This window comes from Actinia tenebrosa, unplaced genomic scaffold (genome assembly GCF_029948245.1).
Source record: "Actinia tenebrosa isolate PJP-AT-01 unplaced genomic scaffold, QUT_ActTen_1.0 PGA_scaffold15__27_contigs__length_11533743, whole genome shotgun sequence".
NCBI lineage: Eukaryota > Metazoa > Cnidaria > Anthozoa > Actiniaria > Actiniidae > Actinia > Actinia tenebrosa.
Window position 1 is genome coordinate 1,162,297 of NW_028292575.1, and position 21,873 is coordinate 1,184,169.

Here is a 21,873-nt window from a genome sequence, read left to right on the forward strand (position 1 = left end):
AAGTTTTTATGGTAGCAGCCTCCTTCGAAAAATGATGCCTAAAGGCTGGTTTTCACTAGTGACATAAGCGACGGAAGAATAAGCATGAGCATAAGCATAAGATCGTTATATTCTAGTGAATGTGACGGAAGCATAAGAAGAACATTAGGAAGCGATTTTTTATGTAAGAATCCAATATGTGCAGGGGACTGAGCACGATAATGTGATTGGCTTACCACCTTGTACTTCTGTATGTTAGCGAAGGAAGCATAAGAATCTGGATTTCACTAGCGACGTAAGGACGGAAGCAGAAGCATAAAAGAAAAAGGAAACCTTCCGTTCCTTCTGCTTATGCTGTCGTTGAGGTTCTGCTTCTGCTTACGTCTCCGTTGTTTGATTTTCACAGGAACATAAGACGTCTTACGCTTCTGCTTCCGCTTCTGCCGCTAGTGAAAACCAGGCTTAAGTGTCATGTCCTAGAGTTACATTTCTTTGTTTTATTAATTGATTAATATGCTTACAAAAAATATACGATCAGGGGGTGGGTGGAGGTGAGACGATTCTTACATTTTCTACAATAAAATCTTTGAGAGGAATAAATAAGTAGAAGGGAGGTGTGGGGGTGTATGTGGGGGGGGGGGGGGGGGTAGGGGGAAGGAATGTGTCATGAAAAGTTTCTATGGCAGCAGCCTCCTAGAGTATGATTTCTTTGTTTAACGGTTGTACATGAAAAGAAACATGAATATGGAAAACAACTGAAACGAAGAATATTATTCGCAAGAGAATGACACGTGGTCTTAGATGGGAAAATCAGTTACACCATAAGGTAAAGAAATCTAATCATCTAAAATTTGGAAAAAATAAAATAAAATAAAATAAAATAAAATAAAATAAAAAATAAAAAATAAAAAATAAAAAATAAAAAGAGAGAGAGAGAAAAATGGAATTTTAACATTCAATTGTAATGAAAACAAGAATAAATATGAATTCTTGATCTTATGATTCATGATCGCGTTGAGACAAGTATTGACTTAGCTGTCTGACGTGTATAAACAGGCGACGAGCTGCAAAAATATTTGAAAGAACTTAAACACCTGTGATGGGATGATCCAAAGACAAAGTGCAAAGCAAGTCAATTCATTTGAAGATGAAGCCGTTCACAGGAGTTTGGATTTTGCTCATTCTCTACTTCACCATCCAGACAAATGGACAAGGTTTGTGAAGGATGGAAATTAATATTTTTCTTAGAAAGGTTTTAAGTTTTGGCGTATTTCACGTTCCAACTGCTCCCAAAAACAGCTAAATCTCGTGTCATCAACTAGAACTCGCAATTCGTGTACCGCGTATGAGCTATCATGATTGCGGACTGGAAAAACCTTTTCCAAATTTAAAACAAACAACAACAACAACAACAAAACAAACGAAAAACGAAACAAAACAAAACAAAAAATATCGGTGTATTTTTGCCCTTGCCGTTCGATGACGAAGCCGATTGTGATACAATCTTTAGATTCGACTATGAGTATGAGTTTTCAACTTTTAAATATTGGCACGATCATTTCGTACATAGCCGTGGTCGTGTACGTAGATTGATGATGACGACGATTATGATGGTAATGATGATGACGATGACGAATATAACCGATAATGGTAGTGGTACTGATGATGATGATGACGATGACGACGCATATAACCGATAATGATTATGGTGGTACTGATGACGATGACGATGATGACGAAAATAACCGATAATGATTATGACGGTGCTGATGATGAAGACGACGATGAAAATAACAATAATGATGATGATCGATGGTCCTGATGATGACGACGACGATGACAATAACAATGATGACGATGATGATTGATGGTACTGGTGATGATAACGACGATGACAATAACAATAATGATGATGATGATCGATGGTACTGATGATGATGGAGACGATAACGGATTATGGATTAACTATTCTTTCTACACATAGATCCTTGTGCCATTTCTACATCTCAACCCAACACCAATCTTCAATGTATAAAATTCTCAAGCAACAAATTTTGTTTTGTGAGCTGTAAGAGTGGCTTCAAGTTTTCCAGACCGGCCACCGATTCGTACGTCTGTAACTATTCAACAGGCACATGGTATGAAGGTACTGGGAGTAACCAAGCAACGTGGCCAGACTGTGTTCCAGGTAAGCGCAACATTTGAAGTATAGATAAGACTAGAACCGAGTTTACATAGCCTCCCTACCCAGGACTTTGGCAGTGGGAGCGTAAGGTTTAGGATTGAGGACTAGTCGTTAATTGGTTAATATATATTTTACGTCATTAACTACAAATCATCCAACTATGAGTGGTTCTTTCTTAATAACCATAGATAAAGGAGCGGAATCCATTCCGCACTCTAATAACTATGTTCTTAACAGTATTGCAGTATTGACTCTGGTTTCCAAATGGCCCATGATAATGATTACGCTTTTTCTTAGGGGGAGGGGTTCTTTCTTACAGTGGCTATAGTTTCCTTGTCATTCTATGGAGGATCTCAAGATTTTTTTTCCCAGAGTAAAAATTGAATCGCGCGTACCCACTTCTTCAATTTGCGCGCGCAATTCTTTAGACGCTACTCTGGCTAACAGTTTCTAATGTGTATATATTTAATTTTCAGAATAAAGAAGGCTAATTGCGAGCAACTTTGACTTGTGGCCGTGAAGGACAAATAATGACTGATACGAAAAAGCACACTGAATAAATAAAATGTATTTGCTTTAGATGACGTATTTAGTAATGAGTCTATAGAAACAGCTCTTTGAAGTGAATTAATAAGAGAAAACTCTTGAGAGAAAAATATGGAGATAAGGCTATCTTATGCGTATCTATATTCATCAAGGGGTGCGTAAAAAAGCTGTTACCTTTCCTGGTCAAGTGGTATGCAACGCTGTTATCAAATCCTCTAATTTCACAAATGGATTTCTCGTCAATAGAGATACGTATATCTTTCATAAGAGGTGACAATATTTCCTGTAGCATCCAATAGCGCTTTAATTGAAAAGTTCTAAATTGGATCGGTAATATAGAATTCGGAATTTAATTCGTTTTCCATGGAACGCGATTTAACGAAATTTTATGATCTGAAATCCAAGATGGCCGCCGTCAAGCGATTCTACAAATAAAATCTACACAGGGAATATATGGTGAACAGAAGAAAGTCCTTAACAGAAAAATAAATATATTAGTATATATAAAGGGTTTTGAATGTATGACTTCTGTTAGAAATCAGAATGATAAGATTGAAAAGAAGTTCAATAAGTGATCGTACTGAGCACTGAAGCATATTACAGGAGAAAGACGAGAAATAGACTATTGTTTTCACTTGGGTGGTCCCAAAACGTGCCCTGTGGCACTCCCTTTTGCGACCTTAAAACACTAGAAAACACTTGAATTTATAGATGAGCTGATAAAACCTGCTCCATCTGCTAGGAATCTAGGCGTAAGTTTGACACTTACTTTCATTTAATGACCATATTTCTAAGTTATGCAAATCTGCCAATTTTTACCTAAGAAATATAAGTAAAATAAGGAAGCATCTTAATAAGGACTCTACAGAAACTCTAATACATGCTTTTCAGCTCTAATTAAACTTGACTTTTGTAGTTCTTTGCTCTATGGACTGCCTGCATGTCAATTACAGAAGATACAATTGCTTCAGAGCACTGTCGCGCGTATTGCATCTTTAACTAGAAAATATGATATCAGTCCAGTGTTACAATCTTTGCATTGGCTGCCGATTAAATACAGAATCATTTTTAAGACTTTACTTCTTGTTTATAAAGGCCTTAATAGATGGCTTAGCACCATCCTGTATAACATATATACTTAGTTATAAGACCCATGCTCGGGCTCTGAGGTCAGCTTCTGAGAATTATCTAGAAGTTAGACGAACAAACACCAAATCATATGATAATCGGGCCTTCTCTATTGCTGTCCCCAAGTTCTGGAACGAGCTTCCTTTAGCACTGATGGAGTCTTTAAAAGTGCCTTAAAGACCCATGTAATTAGAATAGCTTATAATTCATAGTTTTTTCTCTAGGTCAAATTTTATCTTTTTCTTATCAGTGGTAATATAATGTAAAATATAGGATTGTACTCGTTATATTTTTATATCCGATTTGGCTTTGTCGAGAAAATACCGAGTTTGTAAATAAGTAGTTTATTTGAGATATTATTAGTATTGTAAAGCGCTTAGGGCAAATAGTGAAATTAGCACTATAGAAATAAAGGTTTATTATTATTATCATTATTATCAAAGACAATTAAATTTTTTTTGACTTTGCATCGCGAATCCAGACAAAATACGCAGTCTTCAAAGAAGAATCTTACAACATTTGTTTCTTGAAAAGAGAGTGACATTCAAACTAATTGCTGGAAAATACTTTGACATCATTTGATTTAACCCATAATTTGTGTCAACGACAGTTAATTCCCTATTTGCAATTGGAATAAATACACAAAAGCTCGCGAATCTAAAATATTTTTTCATTTGAACACAATGCTCATAGAAGAGTCTTCATTTCTGTTCGATATTGCTATTTGCGCTCTTACACGTCACACGAGCCTGTACAGTGGTGAGATACCATTCTCGAGTCAAAATTAAAATAATTATTCCCCTTAAACTTATTACAAAAAGAACCAGAAATTTCCTAATCCGTAGGAAGCCAAATTACTGAATTATTGGCAGACGCATCTAGCCCTTAATTATCTAAAACAAATGACTGAAAAAAAATTTAGTTTAATTTAAAAGTCCTTGTTTATTGAAAAGCAGTTAATTGAGCGTGGTATTAATGGATTTAGGAAGAATAGAAGGATTTAGTTCGTGAATTAGGAATAAGCCATTGAAAAGTGGCCCCAGCGGAGCCAAGACTTTTAATAGCAAGAGACTATGAGAGACATGATTTTATATTTATCGTTTAATTGTACACACTTTATGCAAGGAGTTTTACACAAATATGTTTTTCTAAGACATATTTGTAAAAAATTTAAAAAATCTAGCCTAAAAAAATTGAGCGAAAAACTTGGAATGGCAAAGGACTCAAGGCGGAATCGGATATTATGGAGCGAAAATGATACTATGGCGTGGAAAAACGCTAAAATAACTAGATACTGTGACTCTTAAATGGCTTCTATATTCAAGCACTGTGATTGGACGAGGTATATTTTTATTGTGTTTCTTGAAATAAATTAACCTTTATTACAACATTAATATCAAACACTTAGAAATACATATTTATAAGTGATTATTATATCTATCTATAAGTCATTTCTATATCCATTAAAAATAAAAAAAATTGCTTTAAAAAAATTTAAATTAATGAATTATGTAAAATAATTGAATAATTGATATTAAGTTATACATAATTAATTTGAAATTACGAGATTTATTGTGTTTTGATTGGTTTAGAGCGAAAGCCAATATAGTGTTATCGAAAGGCACATTTTTCATTGGGTAGCAAGGGGTGTAGCGTTAGTTTACTCGCTTCTCACCTCTGGGGTCCCGAGTTCGATTACTTTGAGCTTTGAGAATACTGTTGTTAGGTCTCCCTTGGATTCTAGCCGTGCCCTGATTTTGATCAGCCCAGAGGTTGTTTCAGGGTTCTGATAAAATTCTGAAAGACTTTCAGGTCTCATTCATGATCCCCCCCCCCCCCCCCCCCCATAGATCAGAGATTAAATCTAAAATAATCAGGACGACAAAAAATATATCCTGAATCTTTACTTCAGCTACTACTTAGAAATCACAAAATTCATGTTGTTTGTCTAGGATCTTTCCGATTTTTACCATTTTTTTCTGATATCTACATCACTAGGAGCAATAATCGATAATAGATCTCATTGTACTTTCTTTTTCTCAACACTGTTTTGTACATCTTTGAAGTGATAGGCGCAATAATAAAACCGCATGAATGGGGGGCTGTTTCCATATCTCTCTTGTTAGGATGTTTCCAAGACATCTCAAGATTCACGACCCCAATTCTAAATCCTTCTTTTTTCTTCCGCCGACTATACTACGAAAGGGTTTTCATTTGGAGATATAATGATACAATTGCTAATGTTTTAGTCCCTATCTTCGATTGTTAGGAGATATCTCACGGGCAAGATTCGCGACCCCAAATCTATTCTAAATCCTTCTTTTTTCTTCCGCCGACTATACTAACAAAAGAGCTTTCATTTAGAGATATAATGATACAAGTGCTAATGTTTTCAGTGAGCCTCCACACCAGCATGCTATGCTACGAAAAATGCTACGCATGCGCAATCAAGTGCCATTGCGTTACCCTGTTATGAAAGCCACAGTTTTATCCATACATGAAATAGCATTTAAAAATATCACTATTTTGAAATGAGAATTTTCAACTGAGAATAATTTAAAAAGTTTTCGTGGAAAACGCGATCAAACAATTGTATTTTCTTGTAGTATCAAGCAAAATGCGGGTTATATTTTGCTCTTTCAGATTCTCTCAATTTTTTCCAATTTGATGGTCTTCTTGTGCACACACAAAAGCGGGCCGAGGAGAATCCGCTTGAGAGAAACCAAATTTTTTTCCTTTATTTTTTTGAAATATGTTTTTAAACTTTATACACACAGCGGTAATTTATTACTGAGGGGGGTCTCAAAGTGTGGGATCCAAACAGTCTACACCTCCCAATATCACTTCTAAGCGGCTTCAGTGTCAATTATAGTTACCGAACTATATCAGTAACATGCGTTCTACAGAGACAATAACGCAGTCATCTAGCTGAGAAAGATATTAAAAATATCAAAGCTCTGCTTTGGTAACATCTGTCTAAAAAGACATCATAATTTAATGAGATTTGGAATTTTTTGCGTTTTTCCCCTGTGTTACTGTACTCGGAAAACCATTGAAAGATGCTTGTACATTGATTAGAAAATTCTCTTGTTTCGATTAAAAATAATCATAAGTTTATTATTGTCGAGAGACTTAGCGCATACATTTTTTTTTTGTAATTTTAAGATTTTAAAAGAAAATGGATTAGATTAAAGTACTGAATTCGAGTGAGTTTAAATTGCCATGCATAAAAGAATCAAGCGAAGATTACCATTCCATGCGCGATGTAAAAATTTACCTAGAATACGTAAAATGGAACGGTTGACTCTTTTCGGACGGAAAATCTAAGAAATTAAGATTGAAATTTATTTTGACAATGAACTGATATAATAATAAGAAAAACCAGCAAAACACAAAATGATTAAGAACACAAATAAAAAACAAAACAAAACAAAACAAAACAAAAATCAAAACTAAAAAAACAAAAAAACAAAAAACAATACATACAAAAGAAAATAAACAAACCAACAAACCAAAAAAAAACCTTTTCCCTATATGAAATTTTCGAGCGTTTAACGAGCGCATTTTACATCAAATCTTAGATATTATTTCTTATTTCTTTTTTTTTCTTGTGTCATTAACGTTATTGGCTACGAAAATGCAAGGAACACCGAAAGATTGTTGGTTATCCGTTATCAATCGTACTTCGTGTCAGGCCGACGCACTTTTGATTCTAGAATTCATCAAAAAATTAAAACCAAAAAAAAAAAAAAAAAAAACTTTTTTGAATATTCTCAAGTATAAAATATTTCAAAGACTCTCGAACTGAAGTTTCTGTTGGAGTCGGCTTCTAAGATATTCCATAGCCCGCAGGCAAAATTTAATGCTTTGAAGTTTAACGACTGTAGAATTTAATTACAAAAGGGTCAGTTTTCGAAGCCCTATCTTAGCTGAACTTCCTGAATTTGATAAATAGCGAGGCCTAAATCATTTGAAAAACACTAATGAATTAATAAAATCATCTGAAAAACGTCCTCAAATCAGTAAAATAGTAGGCACGTGCGTCATATTGTGTCATTAGCGCGTGAGTTTTGGCAAGACGCTTGAGTTATTCTCCGTAGTCCATCAGTTCCAATCTACGCGTTTTTTTTTCCGTGTTTGTGTTTGTTTGGACTGGAATCTGAAAGCACCACATGAAAGACGGGATTTGTTTAAGTGCTGTAGAGGAAGAAAGCAAGGCAAACAGCAAAATAACACTGTAAAATGGATTCTAAAACGTCGCTGTTGGATGACAACCTGTATGAACTTCGAAACGAACGCATTACCATTAACGTTGGAGGGTTCCGAAACAATACCTTTCTCGAGACTTTGAGAGCCATTCCAGACACAAGACTCTCCTGGATGGCTGAGAATCATCCGAATTGTCCAGAATATGACCAAGTTCTGGGCGAGTATTTTTTCGACCGACATCCGAGGGTATTCTCTGAGGTTTTGAATTACTATCGTACTGGAAAACTGCACTGTCCCGTCGATATATGTTCGAAGCTTTTCCAAGAGGAGTTGTCTTATTGGGGGATAAATGACCGTGATATGGAACCATGTTGTTGGGTTCACTATAAACGACAAATAACCACAGAGGAAACCCTTAAATCATTCCATTTAGATAATGCAAGAAAGGTCGATAGAAGGGAAAGATGGAGGGCTCGGAGACGAAGCAATGCGTTGAAGGAATTTCTCGGCTCGGAAACTCATTTGAAGAGAGGACTACGTGAAAGATGGAACAAACTTCAACCCGCTGTTTGGTCGTTCCTCGACGATCCGCACTCTTCCAGAGCTTCGTGGGTAAGTTATAACAACTGTACAGCTTAAAGAACAACCATGCACTCACAATTATGCTGCTAAATCATCTATTATATAATGTTATATCTACCTATAAAAATAAAAAAACATATAATACGACTGAAAAAACTGGCTGGAAGAAATCTTATGCTCTTTTAGATTAACACGTCTTCGGTAACATGGAATGGAATAATATTCATGAAGGTAGAAAAAAAATGACATAAGAAAAATCTGTGTAAAAAAATTGCAATTGAGCTTTTATTTACCGACAAAAAAACTTGAAATTTCATATTGAAGCTCATTAATATCAATATATATACCAAAGAAAACAGTTTTAAAGCAATTACAATATTAACACATGCAATTGAAAATGAAAAAAGCCAGGTAACAATAGCGTTGTGTGTTATTGAAATGAAATTATCGATTCCAAAGAGAGATAGAGCGCGCTGTGAGTCAGTTTTACAAGGGACGACTATATAACTTTACAAGGGATTCCAACATTCCGGTATTTGGACTATGATAAGAAAAATGCCCAAACTAACAACAAAACAAACAAATACCAATAGAAAACCCAGGTAACAAAACAATTTTCGGTCATATTGTACAAAGTTTGCTCATAGGTGCGAACAGAAAAATTTTGAATAGTGATTCGTAGTCAACATGATGGCTTGCCTATCTGGGTGACTTTTTTTGCACGTAAGCATATGACATTTTGATAAATGATCCGTTAATCCGAACGCTGTACCGCTATCTTTAAGAAAAAACAACAAAGGAATATTTTAGGAGTTAAGGGTTTTTGTTCCAAAGGACAAATGGCAGACTTCTAATTTTAATCCATAAGGGAGACATAAACTTAAAGCGTTATCGAACTAAAAGCAGCGTATTTACATAAATTTTCACCTTTTATGAAAATTAATCCTTTTCAAGCTGAGGACACGGAACCAACTTGATAAGAACACGTATTAAAAATAATTAAACAATACACAAAACACATAAAATTAGACGGAAAAAAAAAACTTTTTTTTTCAGCGAGTATTTTTGGTATTTTGTTATCTTGTTTAGCAGTTGACGCCAAAGACTGAACCGGAACGTATGAAGAGAAAATTCAACTACTTATCAAAGCTTAGCTAACAGCGAAATCCGGTTAAGCTGTATTGATATGTTTTTTTTCTTGTGACAACTGAACGGAACTTTCCCAGAAATATAAGCAAACCAAGTGTAATGAGAGTGACATTGTCTGTTTAAATCTAGAGGTCAAATTTTATAAACCCTTAAATTTGACCCAAAAAATAAAAATTAACTTTGTAAAAATGAACAAATACATTTTCAAAAAGAGGAATTTTGATTCTTAAATGGACCGACATCGCTTTTTCTCGGAGCAGGTGAAATGCAGGAGTATTTTTCTGCAGTTTTTGTTACCTTATGATTACCCTGAAATGTAATTTCTTCTTCGACAGTATTTTGCTTTAAAATATAAAAACATTTTCTCATTTCTCATTATATTCAAAAGCTTTTCCTAATGAAAACGTTCTTTCTTTCTGTGGGGTCTAGAATCATAGTTTGTATTGGAAAGAATCATGAATTTCAATACTTTCCAGTGAAAGTGTGCCTGATAAGGTTTCTTAATTATAGTATGTATAGGTAAGAAAGAAAGAAGACGCAGAGTATCATTAGAACTACCAAGGAATCTTGATCAAATGATTTGGTTAAATATGAGGAAAATATCCATTTACTCAATAAGATCCGATAAAACAGCGTGAATAAAAGAGAGGAAGGAAAAAAGAAAGAAAGAAAGAATTAAAGAAAGAAAGAAAGAAAGAAAGAAAGAAAGAAAGAAAGAAAGAAAGAAAGAAAGAAAGAAAGAAAGAAAGAAAGAAAGAATTAAAGAAAGAAAGAAAGAATTAAAGAAAAGTAATTTCAAATTTCCCCTCTTTCGTTTCACCCATGACATTTCAAACAAGATATCACGTGATTCAAAGGGCTAATCTTATCTTCGTGAGGGCCAAATCTTGTCCAAGTTAGTGACAAGTTAGAGTGCATTAAAGTGGAATGCTTTTGGTTTAATGACAAGTTTCATTAATCACGCAATATACGGTTACATCTCTGTCAACACAGAGCGGTTTTCATGTCAGATTGTTTGCTTTTAATGTTACATCATAATGCTGGAAAATTATACTGCATATAATATCGTATTACATTTTTGGAGAAAGTGTCATTTTCGACAATTTTTTTTCTATCTCTATGTTGTTGACCTGAAAAATTGAATATAGCAAAAGGAATAGGAGAGAAAAAAGAAAGTCTAAGGACTGTTCACAAGATTAACTTAGTAAGACGCAATGAGTTTATTTTATTCGCACATCTTCAAGGAAATTTAGAAGAAAAGTAAAAATGAAGAAATAGAAAAAAAAAATTTGAATGAATAAGTTTCAAATATTTACGAGAGTCGGCAAGACTTTTAGTAAATGGCTTTTCAAGTAAGCCACTGGATCAAATTCGAAAAAACTCACGCTAGCCAATCAAAAAGTCTGAACTTGACTCTCAAATGGCTTTCGCTCTGAACCAATAAAGATAAAGAAAACTCGCGCCAGCCAATCAAAAACTCTGAACTCAGTTGACTCTAAAATGGCTTCCGCTCTCAACCAATCTAAATTCAAGAAAATACGCACCAATAAATCTAGCCTATAAATTCCCAATCTTAAAACTTAAATTTGATTTTTATTGGATTCATTAATCTTTATATATTGTAAATTAAAGTAATAAAATCAAAGACAAACCTACTCAACACAAAAGCAAAACAATAAATCTATAACTCATAAACAAAAGGCAATTAAGAATAATTGATCTATATGGACAAACAGGTTGTTTTGATAACTGTGGCCTTAGGGCTTCCCTCCACATAGCAAATATTTCCTATAAAAAACTGTCTTTACGCACGAAAAACGCGTATAATCAGTTTAATCGTTTCGCTTTGATTCGACCTCATGACCGACACATAGATGCCGACTCAAAATTTTTCCATTTCCAAATTGATATTTTAATTAGGTTAATTTATTCAAGCTTTTAAGGTCTAGCTTGTTCTTTCAAAGTCATAATCCTCTTACTAATCTTTTTATTACATTTCCCATGCTTAAATTTATTTTTATTTAATAAAGCGAACCGCAGATTGAGTAGGAGGAAGATTTGATTCAAAACAACGGAAATGACGTCAGAACAACAAAACAGGCGCGAAAAGGACCGAATAAAGCCTATTTAAGGATAAAGTAACGACTGTCGCGAGATAAAATAGGTTCTGGGTTTTGATGGATTTTGGAATCAAACTCTAAAGTTCTAAGCCATATTATATTGACATTAAAAAACAGCACTGCGCATGCCTAGGAAATTGGCGGGAAAACAATCTCGTCCCCAGAGCTCTTATTTCTCACTGCGAGCATAAGTAAGAAATAACGGGAACGAGATTGGCGGTTGAAGTGTCGAATCTGTAAGAAAATTACATACGTTTTGTGATGAAATATTTTTCTTCTTTTTACGTCTTCGTTTCAAGAGGCCCTATTCCCCGCGACTAAAGATTCACTCTAGCCACCCCCTCCCAAGGTTCAATTGACTAACTAAATATTTCCTCTCTCCCTCCCCCTCAGATATTCATTCTTATCTGTTGCCTACTGATCGTGGTCTCAGTAACTCAGTTCTGTCTCGGCACAGTGGCGTCAATACGCGAAGACAAGTCAACCGTCAAGATTCTCGAGTTGTTAGACACCATTACCTCTATCTGGTTTACTATCGAGTTCGTGCTGAGGCTGGTATTTTGTCCAAAAATTTTTCTTTTCATAAAGAACCCGATGAATTGGATCGACTTTATGGCCATTCTACCTTTCTACTTCCGCATGGTTCATCTTGAGGGGACAATATCGTGGCTGATCTTGATGAGAACTTTAAGGATATTCAAAGTGTTTAGTCTTTCGTTCTCGTTCCAGATCCTGTTTCGTTCTCTTATTTCCAGCAAGAACGAGCTGTTCCTGGTATTTGTCAGCTTACTGGTACCTATAATACTCTTCTCCAGTATGATATACTTCGCCGAAAAAGACCAAAATACTCAACATTTTCAAAGCATCCCAGAATCCTTTTGGTGGGCAATTATCACGGTCACTACCGTCGGTTACGGTGACGTATGTCCGATTACCAAATTAGGCAAAGTCATAGGAGCCTTGTGTGCTATTTGCGGCGTTGTCATAGTAGCACTTCCGGTTTCTGTGATTGGTAGTAACTTCTCTTATTATTATATTCAAGCGCGCACGCGCGTCCAGCAGCCAAGACGCGCCAAAACTCAAACGGCGGTCTCTCGGGTACCTGCCAACGTCATGCATCGGCACTTCCCGAGCAGGAGAAGCATGAGTTACTCAGTGAATGGTAGCGTCCACGGAAGATCAAGTGTTGGAAGAAACAGAAAAATAAACGGTGCTGCTATTGTCCGCAAAAGACAGAGACAGAAAGCAGCTTCAGAAAATTCAAACAATTCGTTAGAGTTGACTGAAATGATAGAACAAGAATCAGAAATCTAAAAGTCAGTCAAAACGAATTTTTCTTTGTGTATGTGTGTGGTTTTGTAGCTCAAAGGATTTACATGGCTTGTAAATGAAATAAAAGAGTTTAAATTACTGCAATGCCTAAATATTTACTCTTTTTTCTTTGAAATTAAGTGTTTTACGAATCTGAAAAGCAACGACTGATAGCACGCATAAGGTAGTACAGACCGCGCGATAAGAAGCTGACGAACGTTAGTGAATACGGAGCCTTTCAACATGTTACCGGAACCCTCCCTACGCAGTTCAAAACCATTGACCACGCCCTTTCGTTAACCACAACCTAACGGGTCGAACTGAAAACATGTTTTTAATATCGAGGTTTAACTTCCACAGATATCGCTCCTTATTGCCGGCCTTAAACTTTCTCAACGAATATACATATCTACGGTCTTCGTCGTTTCTTTATACTGTGCATCTAATGATTCTGATTCTTTGCGAAATAAAGGGAAAAAAACCGGTTCGAGTTGGCATTGAAGCGCATCTTGGAACTGTACTGTGGGACGAAATATAGACGCCATCTTGGAAATATGTCCCCTTAAACAGTCCCACAATGCACTGCAATTCCAATTCGACATTGTTTTCCCCTCAACATCAGAATCGCTAATACGGAAGCTTGAAATGTCATTCATACGATAGTCATTTCGCATAGAACTGTGGGTTTGAATTTGGTATAACAAGATGGCGGCTACATCTGGCCCCATGATTCCACGCGGCACTAGTTCGTTACCAGTCCTTGTCCCGAAATCGGAAAACGTAAATTTAAACAAATTATAATAATAAATCTTCGATAGTATAGATTATCAATATAAATATAGACAGTTGCTATGGAGATAGCCAAGTGGTACCGGTTAAGATTCTTTGGGTGAGATGATTGACGGCGGTGTGACTGGAAATCCATTCTCTTGTAAAGCACGAATAAGATCACCATATCTATGGAAGATAATCAGAGCAGAATGTTAGGGACTCGCACTTACAGGTCACGTGACCCTACCCCTATTAAAGCAAGGAGTTAGATCAAAATGAACCTCAGAAACAAAAAGAGCATCTTGATGGTAGTAAAAAATTGAAGTTTCTAATCGTAATTCATGGCTACGTTCCAACTCCACTATATATGTTACTAATGAGCTTAACAAATTAGCTAAAATACGTCAGAATTATTATTTTTTAAAAGACTCACAGGTAGCCCAAGCTTGGTTTCTGTGGTGTGATTCTTAAAACGGGCTAAATTCAAAAAATAACCACGCAGAGTGAAAGAAGTCCTATTTCTCAATGGTCGGGTAAAACTTCGAGGCTTTATTTCGCGTTTAGATGATTTTATTGAAATTTTTGATGAATCCCCATACATGCATTTCCTTATAACAGGACACCACAGAAACCAAGCTTGGGCTACCTGTGAAAGACTTTGCTGACAGAAATTTGATTTCAAATTGTATCAATTGTTTACTGTCCCGTGAAAATAGACGAAAATTGCCTCTTAATCCCTGTAGTACTCTTTATAGACCCTAAGGGACAAGTTTAATTCCACGCAGCGAGAAAACGGATATAACAGTGATTGGTTCGTCGTAGTTGGAATCATGAATGTCAAATATAATTAAAAAATCCATTAAATATAAAATCGAATATTTCATAAAGAATTGTATGGAAAACGTGTTGGGTGGCAAGTCCTTGCCATCTACTAAAATCCAGCAAAAGCGGTTCAACCATGCATAGTTTAGTACAATCATACTCACCCTTTTCCTTTGAGGAGATCAAGGAACATGTAAAACTGTTTAAATGATGCTTCGATACTCTCAAGAAAGCGATCGTCTTCCAGCAGTGTCTTGCCGTTTTCTACAGACGAGAAATGAAATATTGGTAAGAATGACATTGATAGCGATGATAAGCAAATGCGATAAGTAGAATAGTGAATGGATGGAATGGATGAAACGATTCATCATGGGAAGACTGGATGAATGGATAGAATTGGTGGATGGATGGGAGAAAGACGGACGGACAAATAGATAAATGGAAGTAAATATGGATTAAAAGGAGTTTAGATGGACGAAAGGAGGAATTGATTGATAGATGAAAGGATTAGAATGGAAGGGAGGCAGTAAGGAATGAAGGATATATGGATGTAAAAAATATATAAATATACCTCTGCCATTTGTTCTGGGTGCCTCATCAAGCGGTCGAGAAGATGGCTGTAACGACAAGAAGGATTATGTCTTTTTACTGCCTTTCATATTATGGAATTATTTGGACAGCAAAAACATTAGCTATAAGCCGATTCGAGGTGGAGAAAAAAAACAACTAGCATTGCAGTGCTTTGTGGGGAAATAGACGCCACCTTGGAAACATGTCCCTTAATACAGTCCCACAATGCACTGCTATGCTGGCTAACTCGACCCAGTCTTTCCTCAACCACAGCACAATGGCTTATGATCAATACACTTTAAGAAAATCCCATCAATTTCAAGAAAATACTGACAAGAATCGGACAAGAACCCAATGTAACGCGATCCCTACCTTTTCATCAGAGGATCGCTGCTTTGCCTTGTAAAGCCTTAACTCTTGTTGAAGTCTTCTGTTTTCTACTTGTAACTAAAACCAAAATATATGTTAACAACATGAAGATATTTCTATAACAAGCGTGACACCGTTACCGTGACGACGATGTGTCTGGTAGCATGCACTGGCTTACCTCTAATATTCTTGTGTCTGCAGAAGCCCTTGCTGTGCTTTCTTCATTCAATCGACGGCAAAGGAACTCTATCTCAATCTACAATACCGTTTAGAAGCAAACATAAATCATGATGATTGGATAGAATACGTGCAGTACTACAGAGGAGAGTCTGTTTTTGTATGCGTACGGTTTTACAATAGTCTCTTTCTGTAAACCTGCGTTATGACAGAAGAGAGTCGGAGGAGGGGGCGAAGTGGGGTGGGGGAAGAAGAAGTAGAGTTTTACCTTCAGCTCTTTTGGATCTTCATTTATAGTTCTCGTGTCATCTATAACAACGATTAAACAACGATATTATTAAAAGTTATTGTACAAATAGAAGAAATACTGTAAAAGGAATAAGTAAAAGAATAAGTGGAGTGAAACCTTTATGGATGGATGGTTGGTTCAGATAGATGGATTAAATGGATGGATAGTTTGCATGAATGGAGAAGATGGAGGGAATGGATGGGATGGGGGGATGGATGGATGGATGGTTAGGAGAGGTGGAAGGATGGATGAGAGGGGAGGATAGATGGATGGATGGATAGTTGGTTCAGATATAGATGGATTAGATGGGAGATGAATACATGGATGAGTGGATAGGATGAGGAATGGATGCATGGGATGGGGGATGGATAGGTGTATACAAGTGATGGATGGATGGATGAATGTGTTGAGTTGGATGGATGGAATGCATAGATAGATAGATGTGGGAATGTGATGGGATGGATGGATGGCAGGGATGGATGGATGGAAGGAAGCAAGCAAGGAGGGAAGGAAGGAAGGAAGCAACAAAGCAAGGAAGGAAGCAAGGAAGCAAGTAGACTTTTCCATCATACCCACCTGAGTCATAGTGCCTGTGTCTTGGTGTCACATCTTCTTCATCACTATTTATGGGTGAACTCACTGCTTTGGGCTCCTCAAACTCTGGCATCTGTCTTTTCTTTTTCTGTTAAGAAAAAAGTAAGGTATAAGGCAGGTAATGGACTGTTTTCAATCCATTAATAGTTGGGGATAATTGAAAATCAAAGTGCTTTCTTGATTTCATAATTACTTACAGACAAAACTTTGTATGGCTGTGTTTCTTCTGTTTTTCGGTCTAATTTGTGTCTGGTGAGGTAAATCATTGGAAATAATCAAAACATCATATTGGGTTTCCTGTGGCACCTATATTACCACAAAGGACCCAACAGTATGGGAGGCTAAAATGAAAATACAAATAGGAAATCACACTTTTTTGATGGAAGTTGTGTCATTTATCTTGTATTCCCATGTTTAGAGACATGTTCTGATTTATGATTTATGATATTTTCCCCATGAGAGCAGGGACACTACAACAGCATAACTACATGTAATTACTGTGGGTCCTGTAGTATTCGCATGGCTCTGAAGATAGTCATCACTAGCATCTCCAGTGGGTCTTCTATGTCTGCCTTAAACAGGGTTATATAGTGAAGACAGACGGGGCCTACAGCTTTAAGTCCTTGTCTGAGAAGACTTGAAGGTCTAACCATTTATAGATTTAGTACAAAAGGCAGCACCTTCTCCTCAGTTATTTTAAGACCCCGAGTGTTGGTCAGGCCGAGGCTTGAACCACACAATAGACAATAGAGACAATAAAAATCAAAGGAGATGTCTGATTTTCAACCAAGCAGAAAGAAAATTCATCTCAAGAAATAAAAGGCCTTCAGTGCCCCTGTTTGACCTGAGAATTTTTTATCAAATGAGATCACCAACCTGTTTTTTCCTACTCTTGCAGCTGTTCTCCATGGCACAAACCCCTTACCAGGCTTCTTAGTGGGTGCTCTCACAACAGGTGATCGGCCTGAAGATGCACTCCTGGTCCTGCTTCCTTGTGAACCATTCCTTTAATCATAGAATTAAAACACAGGTAAGTAGTGGCAAAACTGGCCAGGAATGGACCTCTTTACCTTGGGTGTAATGTTTTCCGATTTCTCACTGCATCATTCTCTTGAATATTATTTTTCATTGGCCTGGTGTTGAAGTCGTTACATTTTTTATTATATTTATTTAATTTTTTTTTATTTGTTTTATTATATAGCTACTAATTTTATTTCAGTATTGAATATATTTACACAAAAATAAAGATAGCCGTAGGATCTAGCAGCACTTCACATGCACGTATGGCATCAGCACTGTGCTCCATTCACTATAATAAAGCACAGTTTTCGACCAATCAGCGCACTCGTACTATACTAACTGTATACAGGTATTACCTAGTTGTTTTTCGTCCATATGCAGTAGATAGTGTACGAGGTCTGGTTCCTTTCTTCAATGGTCTTATTCTACCAGGTTTGGGCTCCTCTATTACTATCCATGGAAACTGAAGTGTCAGGAAAAACCAAACAGATTTTTAAAATAATCTTAACAGGTTAAGCTGCAAAAAATACAACATTGCGGCAGCTGCTAATAGGATTTCTAAAACTTACTTCAGTTTCTTGATCATTAAAATTGATCATAATTTGTTCCATTAAGAATGACATTAAATCTCGATCTGAAATGAAACAGAAATAGCTAATAAGTATTTAATAAGAAGGCGTGTTAAAAATAAAAGCTTGTTTGTCCCTTCAAACTTTCTGAATACTCCTTATTTCAGATTGGGTGCAAATTTACGTTTTCACACTTCAGACCATGTGTCATTCCCTTGAGCATAAGATTCTTTATTTGAGTTGTTATATCTATGCTCAAGTGTCTTCTTATGTGCAACTGTTAAAAAAAGAAATGATACTCTAGGGAATGACACAAGGTCTGAAAAACATAACCACAGCAAAGAGCTCTACAATTACCAAGTACTTTACCTATTAATGGATTTAACCTGAGGTCCAGCACTGTTAGTGTTGTGTTGAATTTTAGAACAGATTGAAAAGCTAAAGCCCCCACTGTTGATATTCCACACTGCTGTAGATCCAGGGCTGAAAAAATGACATGTTACAGTGTATATCTCAGCTATTAAAAAATATTTGCAGTAGAAAATGATTAACGTTCACAAAATAATATAATTCAAACCCCTAAGTTATCCCAGCTACCATTGATAATGTACAATATATTATACATTTACTTCTAAATACAATTCAGGAAATACAACTTACTAATTAATAAATATAAAACACATTTACTTCTAGTATAGAGTAATATCAATAATTTATTTACCCCAAGAAAGTAATAAATTAAAATTTAAAAAATAAATTAATTTAAGGGGTTAGAGAAGTCAGGTTGCAGTAAGTTATAAGAGCTTTATCACGCACCTTTAACCCACAAATCATCCTTCAGTGCCTCGGTTATAAACTCTACACCTTTATCACCAATCATAGGATTCTTACATACAGTGATTCTTCTAAGCCCGGACATTCTGTCCAGGTCAGGTCGGCGATATCGAAGACTGTCTTGCCATGCTACACCATGACAGCGAGTAGCTTGAAACTACAAAAAATTGAAATATAGCTTCAAAATATCCTCCATTACTTTCTTTCTTAATTTCTTATAAATATAAAAATTACCTTTATGATCTTAGCTATTGTTTCTGCTCCTCTCCATGACAAACTACAGCCAGTGAAATTGACAGATGTGATAGAACGTGATCCCTTTATAGCGTTAGACAACACTATATAAAAATTAGACAGAGATTTATTTTCAGTTCTAATTTTGTCTTTAATGGGAAAATTAAGAATTAAGGATCATCAGCAATGCTTGGGTTACCTGTGGAAAATAAACCACAGGAACCCCAAGCATACATGTGGCAAATCTAACTCTACTGTAAGAGTTTGAACCTGTACTACTCACATTCTAATCCTTTGTCACCAATTTGACAATATTCCAAGGACAGATACTGGAGTGAATGATTCTTTGCAATACCCTATGTACAAAACCAAATTATATTTTGAAATAACTGTTATCAATCTCCTATTCTGATTGGTTGGGAGCGTGTGCATTATGCATTGTGCGTCATTCATGTTCACTTTGCATCATTCTTGTCTTTAACACTTTCCTCATGTTTTGCCAATCCCCATATGCTTCATAACTGCATACAGCATGCTCATGCATTTTCTATATTTAGACTGTGTCTAGTGCATGGTGCATGTATATATTCATTAATTAATTAACAATTATTCGCCGAAGGTGAAGTGAATATCGGGGAATAATTACCGAGACATGAGTCTTCGAGCGGCGAGGTAAATATTCTTCGATATTCACTGAGGCTGAGGCAAATAGTGGTTTTAGTATAAATACACAGGTGATTCTTTCAAAAAAAAAAGAAGATAAAAGACATTTTTTTCGGTAACAGCAACAAAACAGCCGGCTGCCATTTTGGATTATCGCTGGAGGTGATTATCGTGTGATAGTGTGAGTTTCTTGACCAATCAGCGCGTGAGATTTTAAATAATCACCTGTGTATTTGTACTAAAATATATTAACCTTAAAATTGAAAGGATTTTTTGTACCTTTGCTAAGCAGGACAAATCACGTTCTCTCAATGGAATTCCTTGAAGTGTTATATGACTCAGGCTTTCAGTAACAGACAGGCATTCCTTTAGAGTTCTACAATATCAAAAGCAATATGTGATCTGTGCAAGTGATTAATTGATACAAACAGTGCTGCTATGATTTCAGTTTATACTCTACGATGTATCAATCTATCAAATTATATTTTCAATAGGTTTTTGAATTATATTTGATTATAGCTATTGATGACTTGCAAGCATTCCCAACACAGTAAATAACAAAGATCGACGTGGTGGCCATGTTGGTGGTATTGATTGAAAATGGAAGCTAATGAGAAATCTTTTGCAAAATACTACCAAAATGGCTGCAATGGCATAACGTTCAAACAAATGACTTAAGTTTGCATATAAATGTACCATGAAATATTTTGCTGTTACCTACCTGCATAATTTATGGGTAGTGTCTTTGCTTCTGATGGGAGGTGCTTTCTTTTTTAATGCATTCATCCTTTGCTCTGAAAAATCTACCAAAATATTTTTTAGTAAACGTAAACAACATAATATTACAGATTAATATATATATATATTAATTTAAAGAGGAAGATTTCCATGAAGTGTCAAAAAATATTATAAATGTTCAATTAGATAAATTAGTCAAGATTACCATTATCAGGGAATAAAGTTTGCTGCCAGTAACTTCTAAATGCAATACATTTGATACTTTTATTGATCCTCAAAGCATTCCAAATAGGTGTCCAGTCATTCAGCCTTATTCTATCAGCATTACAGTCGATAGTCTGCTCATCAAGGTTAGCTGTAACCGTCCCCAGAGGACACGAGTTCTGTAAAGCGCAAAGATTCTCATAAAAGAAGCCAAAATCTGTGGCGTTTCTTTGTCTTTGACGAACAGTTTCAATCATGGCCATGTTGTTGGGCTTCAGACTGCTTCAAAAAAATTTCAAACTTCAACATAAAATTGAGCTTGTTTCAACACTCCATTGACCAGTGGCACATTCAACTATCATTACTCATACTGTTGAGCAAGATAAACAAGGTAGCAGCTCCTATTATGCAAAAAAAGAGGGGTTTTCTTTGACGTTTGTTCCAAACAATTTCAGTTTTTTTGTAACCGTCTTCTGTTGTTATGTATAACCGCTGTAACTTGATACCGCAGGTAATATACCACAGGAAGCCCGATTAAGTAAAATAAAATAAATAAATAAAGCAAATTTAAAAGCAAAAAAAAGTCACTCTTATTCACCCGCTTGGAATTATAAATTATATAAACCTCCCTTTTCACTTTATTTTATTTTTCAAACTTTTGACATTATCTTCAGTCAGGGGCTTTTCTTTCCCCACCCCTCCCCAGAGAGTTTGTGATATTGAAAAGGTCAAGATAAAAATGTACAAATCAATTTTACATGTAAAACAGAGATGGTTATCACTCTAATATCCTCTCCCGGATTTAAAAGG

General features: G+C 35.8%; 3 protein-coding genes across 3 annotated transcripts; 2 read left to right on the plus strand and 1 right to left on the minus strand.

Moving 5' to 3' along the window:
- Positions 1-1,042: 1,042 nt before the first annotated feature.
- Positions 1,043-2,743, plus strand: LOC116298499 (sushi, von Willebrand factor type A, EGF and pentraxin domain-containing protein 1). The gene is made up of 3 exons (XM_031706998.1): positions 1,043-1,193; positions 1,964-2,167; positions 2,641-2,743. Exons 1-3 carry the CDS (start codon positions 1,127-1,129, stop codon positions 2,643-2,645), a joined length of 276 nt encoding a protein of 91 aa, XP_031562858.1. The 5' UTR covers positions 1,043-1,126; the 3' UTR covers positions 2,646-2,743.
- A 5,132-nt stretch (positions 2,744-7,875) lies between these two features.
- On the plus strand, positions 7,876-13,273 carry LOC116298528 (potassium voltage-gated channel protein egl-36-like). Its single transcript, XM_031707025.1, has 2 exons — positions 7,876-8,659; positions 12,292-13,273. The coding sequence occupies exons 1-2, from the start codon at positions 8,081-8,083 to the stop codon at positions 13,210-13,212; spliced, it is 1,500 nt and encodes a 499-aa protein (XP_031562885.1). The 5' UTR covers positions 7,876-8,080; the 3' UTR covers positions 13,213-13,273.
- Positions 13,274-13,524: 251 nt separating this feature from the next.
- LOC116298527 (centrosomal protein of 78 kDa) lies at positions 13,525-21,530 on the minus strand. Its single transcript, XM_031707024.1, has 18 exons — positions 21,065-21,530; positions 20,843-20,924; positions 20,401-20,497; positions 19,742-19,814; positions 19,459-19,562; positions 19,207-19,381; positions 18,760-18,873; positions 18,391-18,455; positions 18,178-18,284; positions 17,678-17,806; positions 16,999-17,050; positions 16,784-16,889; positions 16,187-16,227; positions 15,920-15,997; positions 15,745-15,819; positions 15,374-15,419; positions 14,967-15,066; positions 13,525-14,166 (listed from the first exon to the last, which is right to left on the minus strand). Exons 1-18 carry the CDS (start codon positions 21,324-21,326, stop codon positions 14,085-14,087), a joined length of 1,788 nt encoding a protein of 595 aa, XP_031562884.1. The 5' UTR covers positions 21,327-21,530; the 3' UTR covers positions 13,525-14,084.
- Positions 21,531-21,873: the final 343 nt, after the last annotated feature.

What these genes read in the sequence shown, in the direction of transcription:
- LOC116298499 (XM_031706998.1), top strand. Translation starts at nt 1,127, where the DNA reads ATGAAGCCGTTCACAGGAGTTTGGATTTTGCTCATTCTCTACTTCACC. An exon ending in CATCCAGACAAATGGACAAG is followed by an intron (nt 1,194 to 1,963) that starts GTTTGTGAAGGA and finishes TTCTACACATAG; the next exon opens with ATCCTTGTGCCATTTCTACA.
- LOC116298528 (XM_031707025.1), top strand. Translation starts at nt 8,081, where the DNA reads ATGGATTCTAAAACGTCGCTGTTGGATGACAACCTGTATGAACTTCGA. An exon ending in ACTCTTCCAGAGCTTCGTGG is followed by an intron (nt 8,660 to 12,291) that starts GTAAGTTATAAC and finishes CCTCCCCCTCAG; the next exon opens with ATATTCATTCTTATCTGTTG.
- LOC116298527 (XM_031707024.1), bottom strand. Translation starts at nt 21,326, where the DNA reads ATGGCCATGATTGAAACTGTTCGTCAAAGACAAAGAAACGCCACAGAT. An exon ending in TGGTGACAAAGGATTAGAAT is followed by an intron (nt 19,563 to 19,741) that starts GTGAGTAGTACA and finishes ATTTTTATATAG; the next exon opens with TGTTGTCTAACGCTATAAAG. An exon ending in AGCCATACAAAGTTTTGTCT is followed by an intron (nt 16,890 to 16,998) that starts GTAAGTAATTAT and finishes TTTTCTTAACAG; the next exon opens with AAAAAGAAAAGACAGATGCC.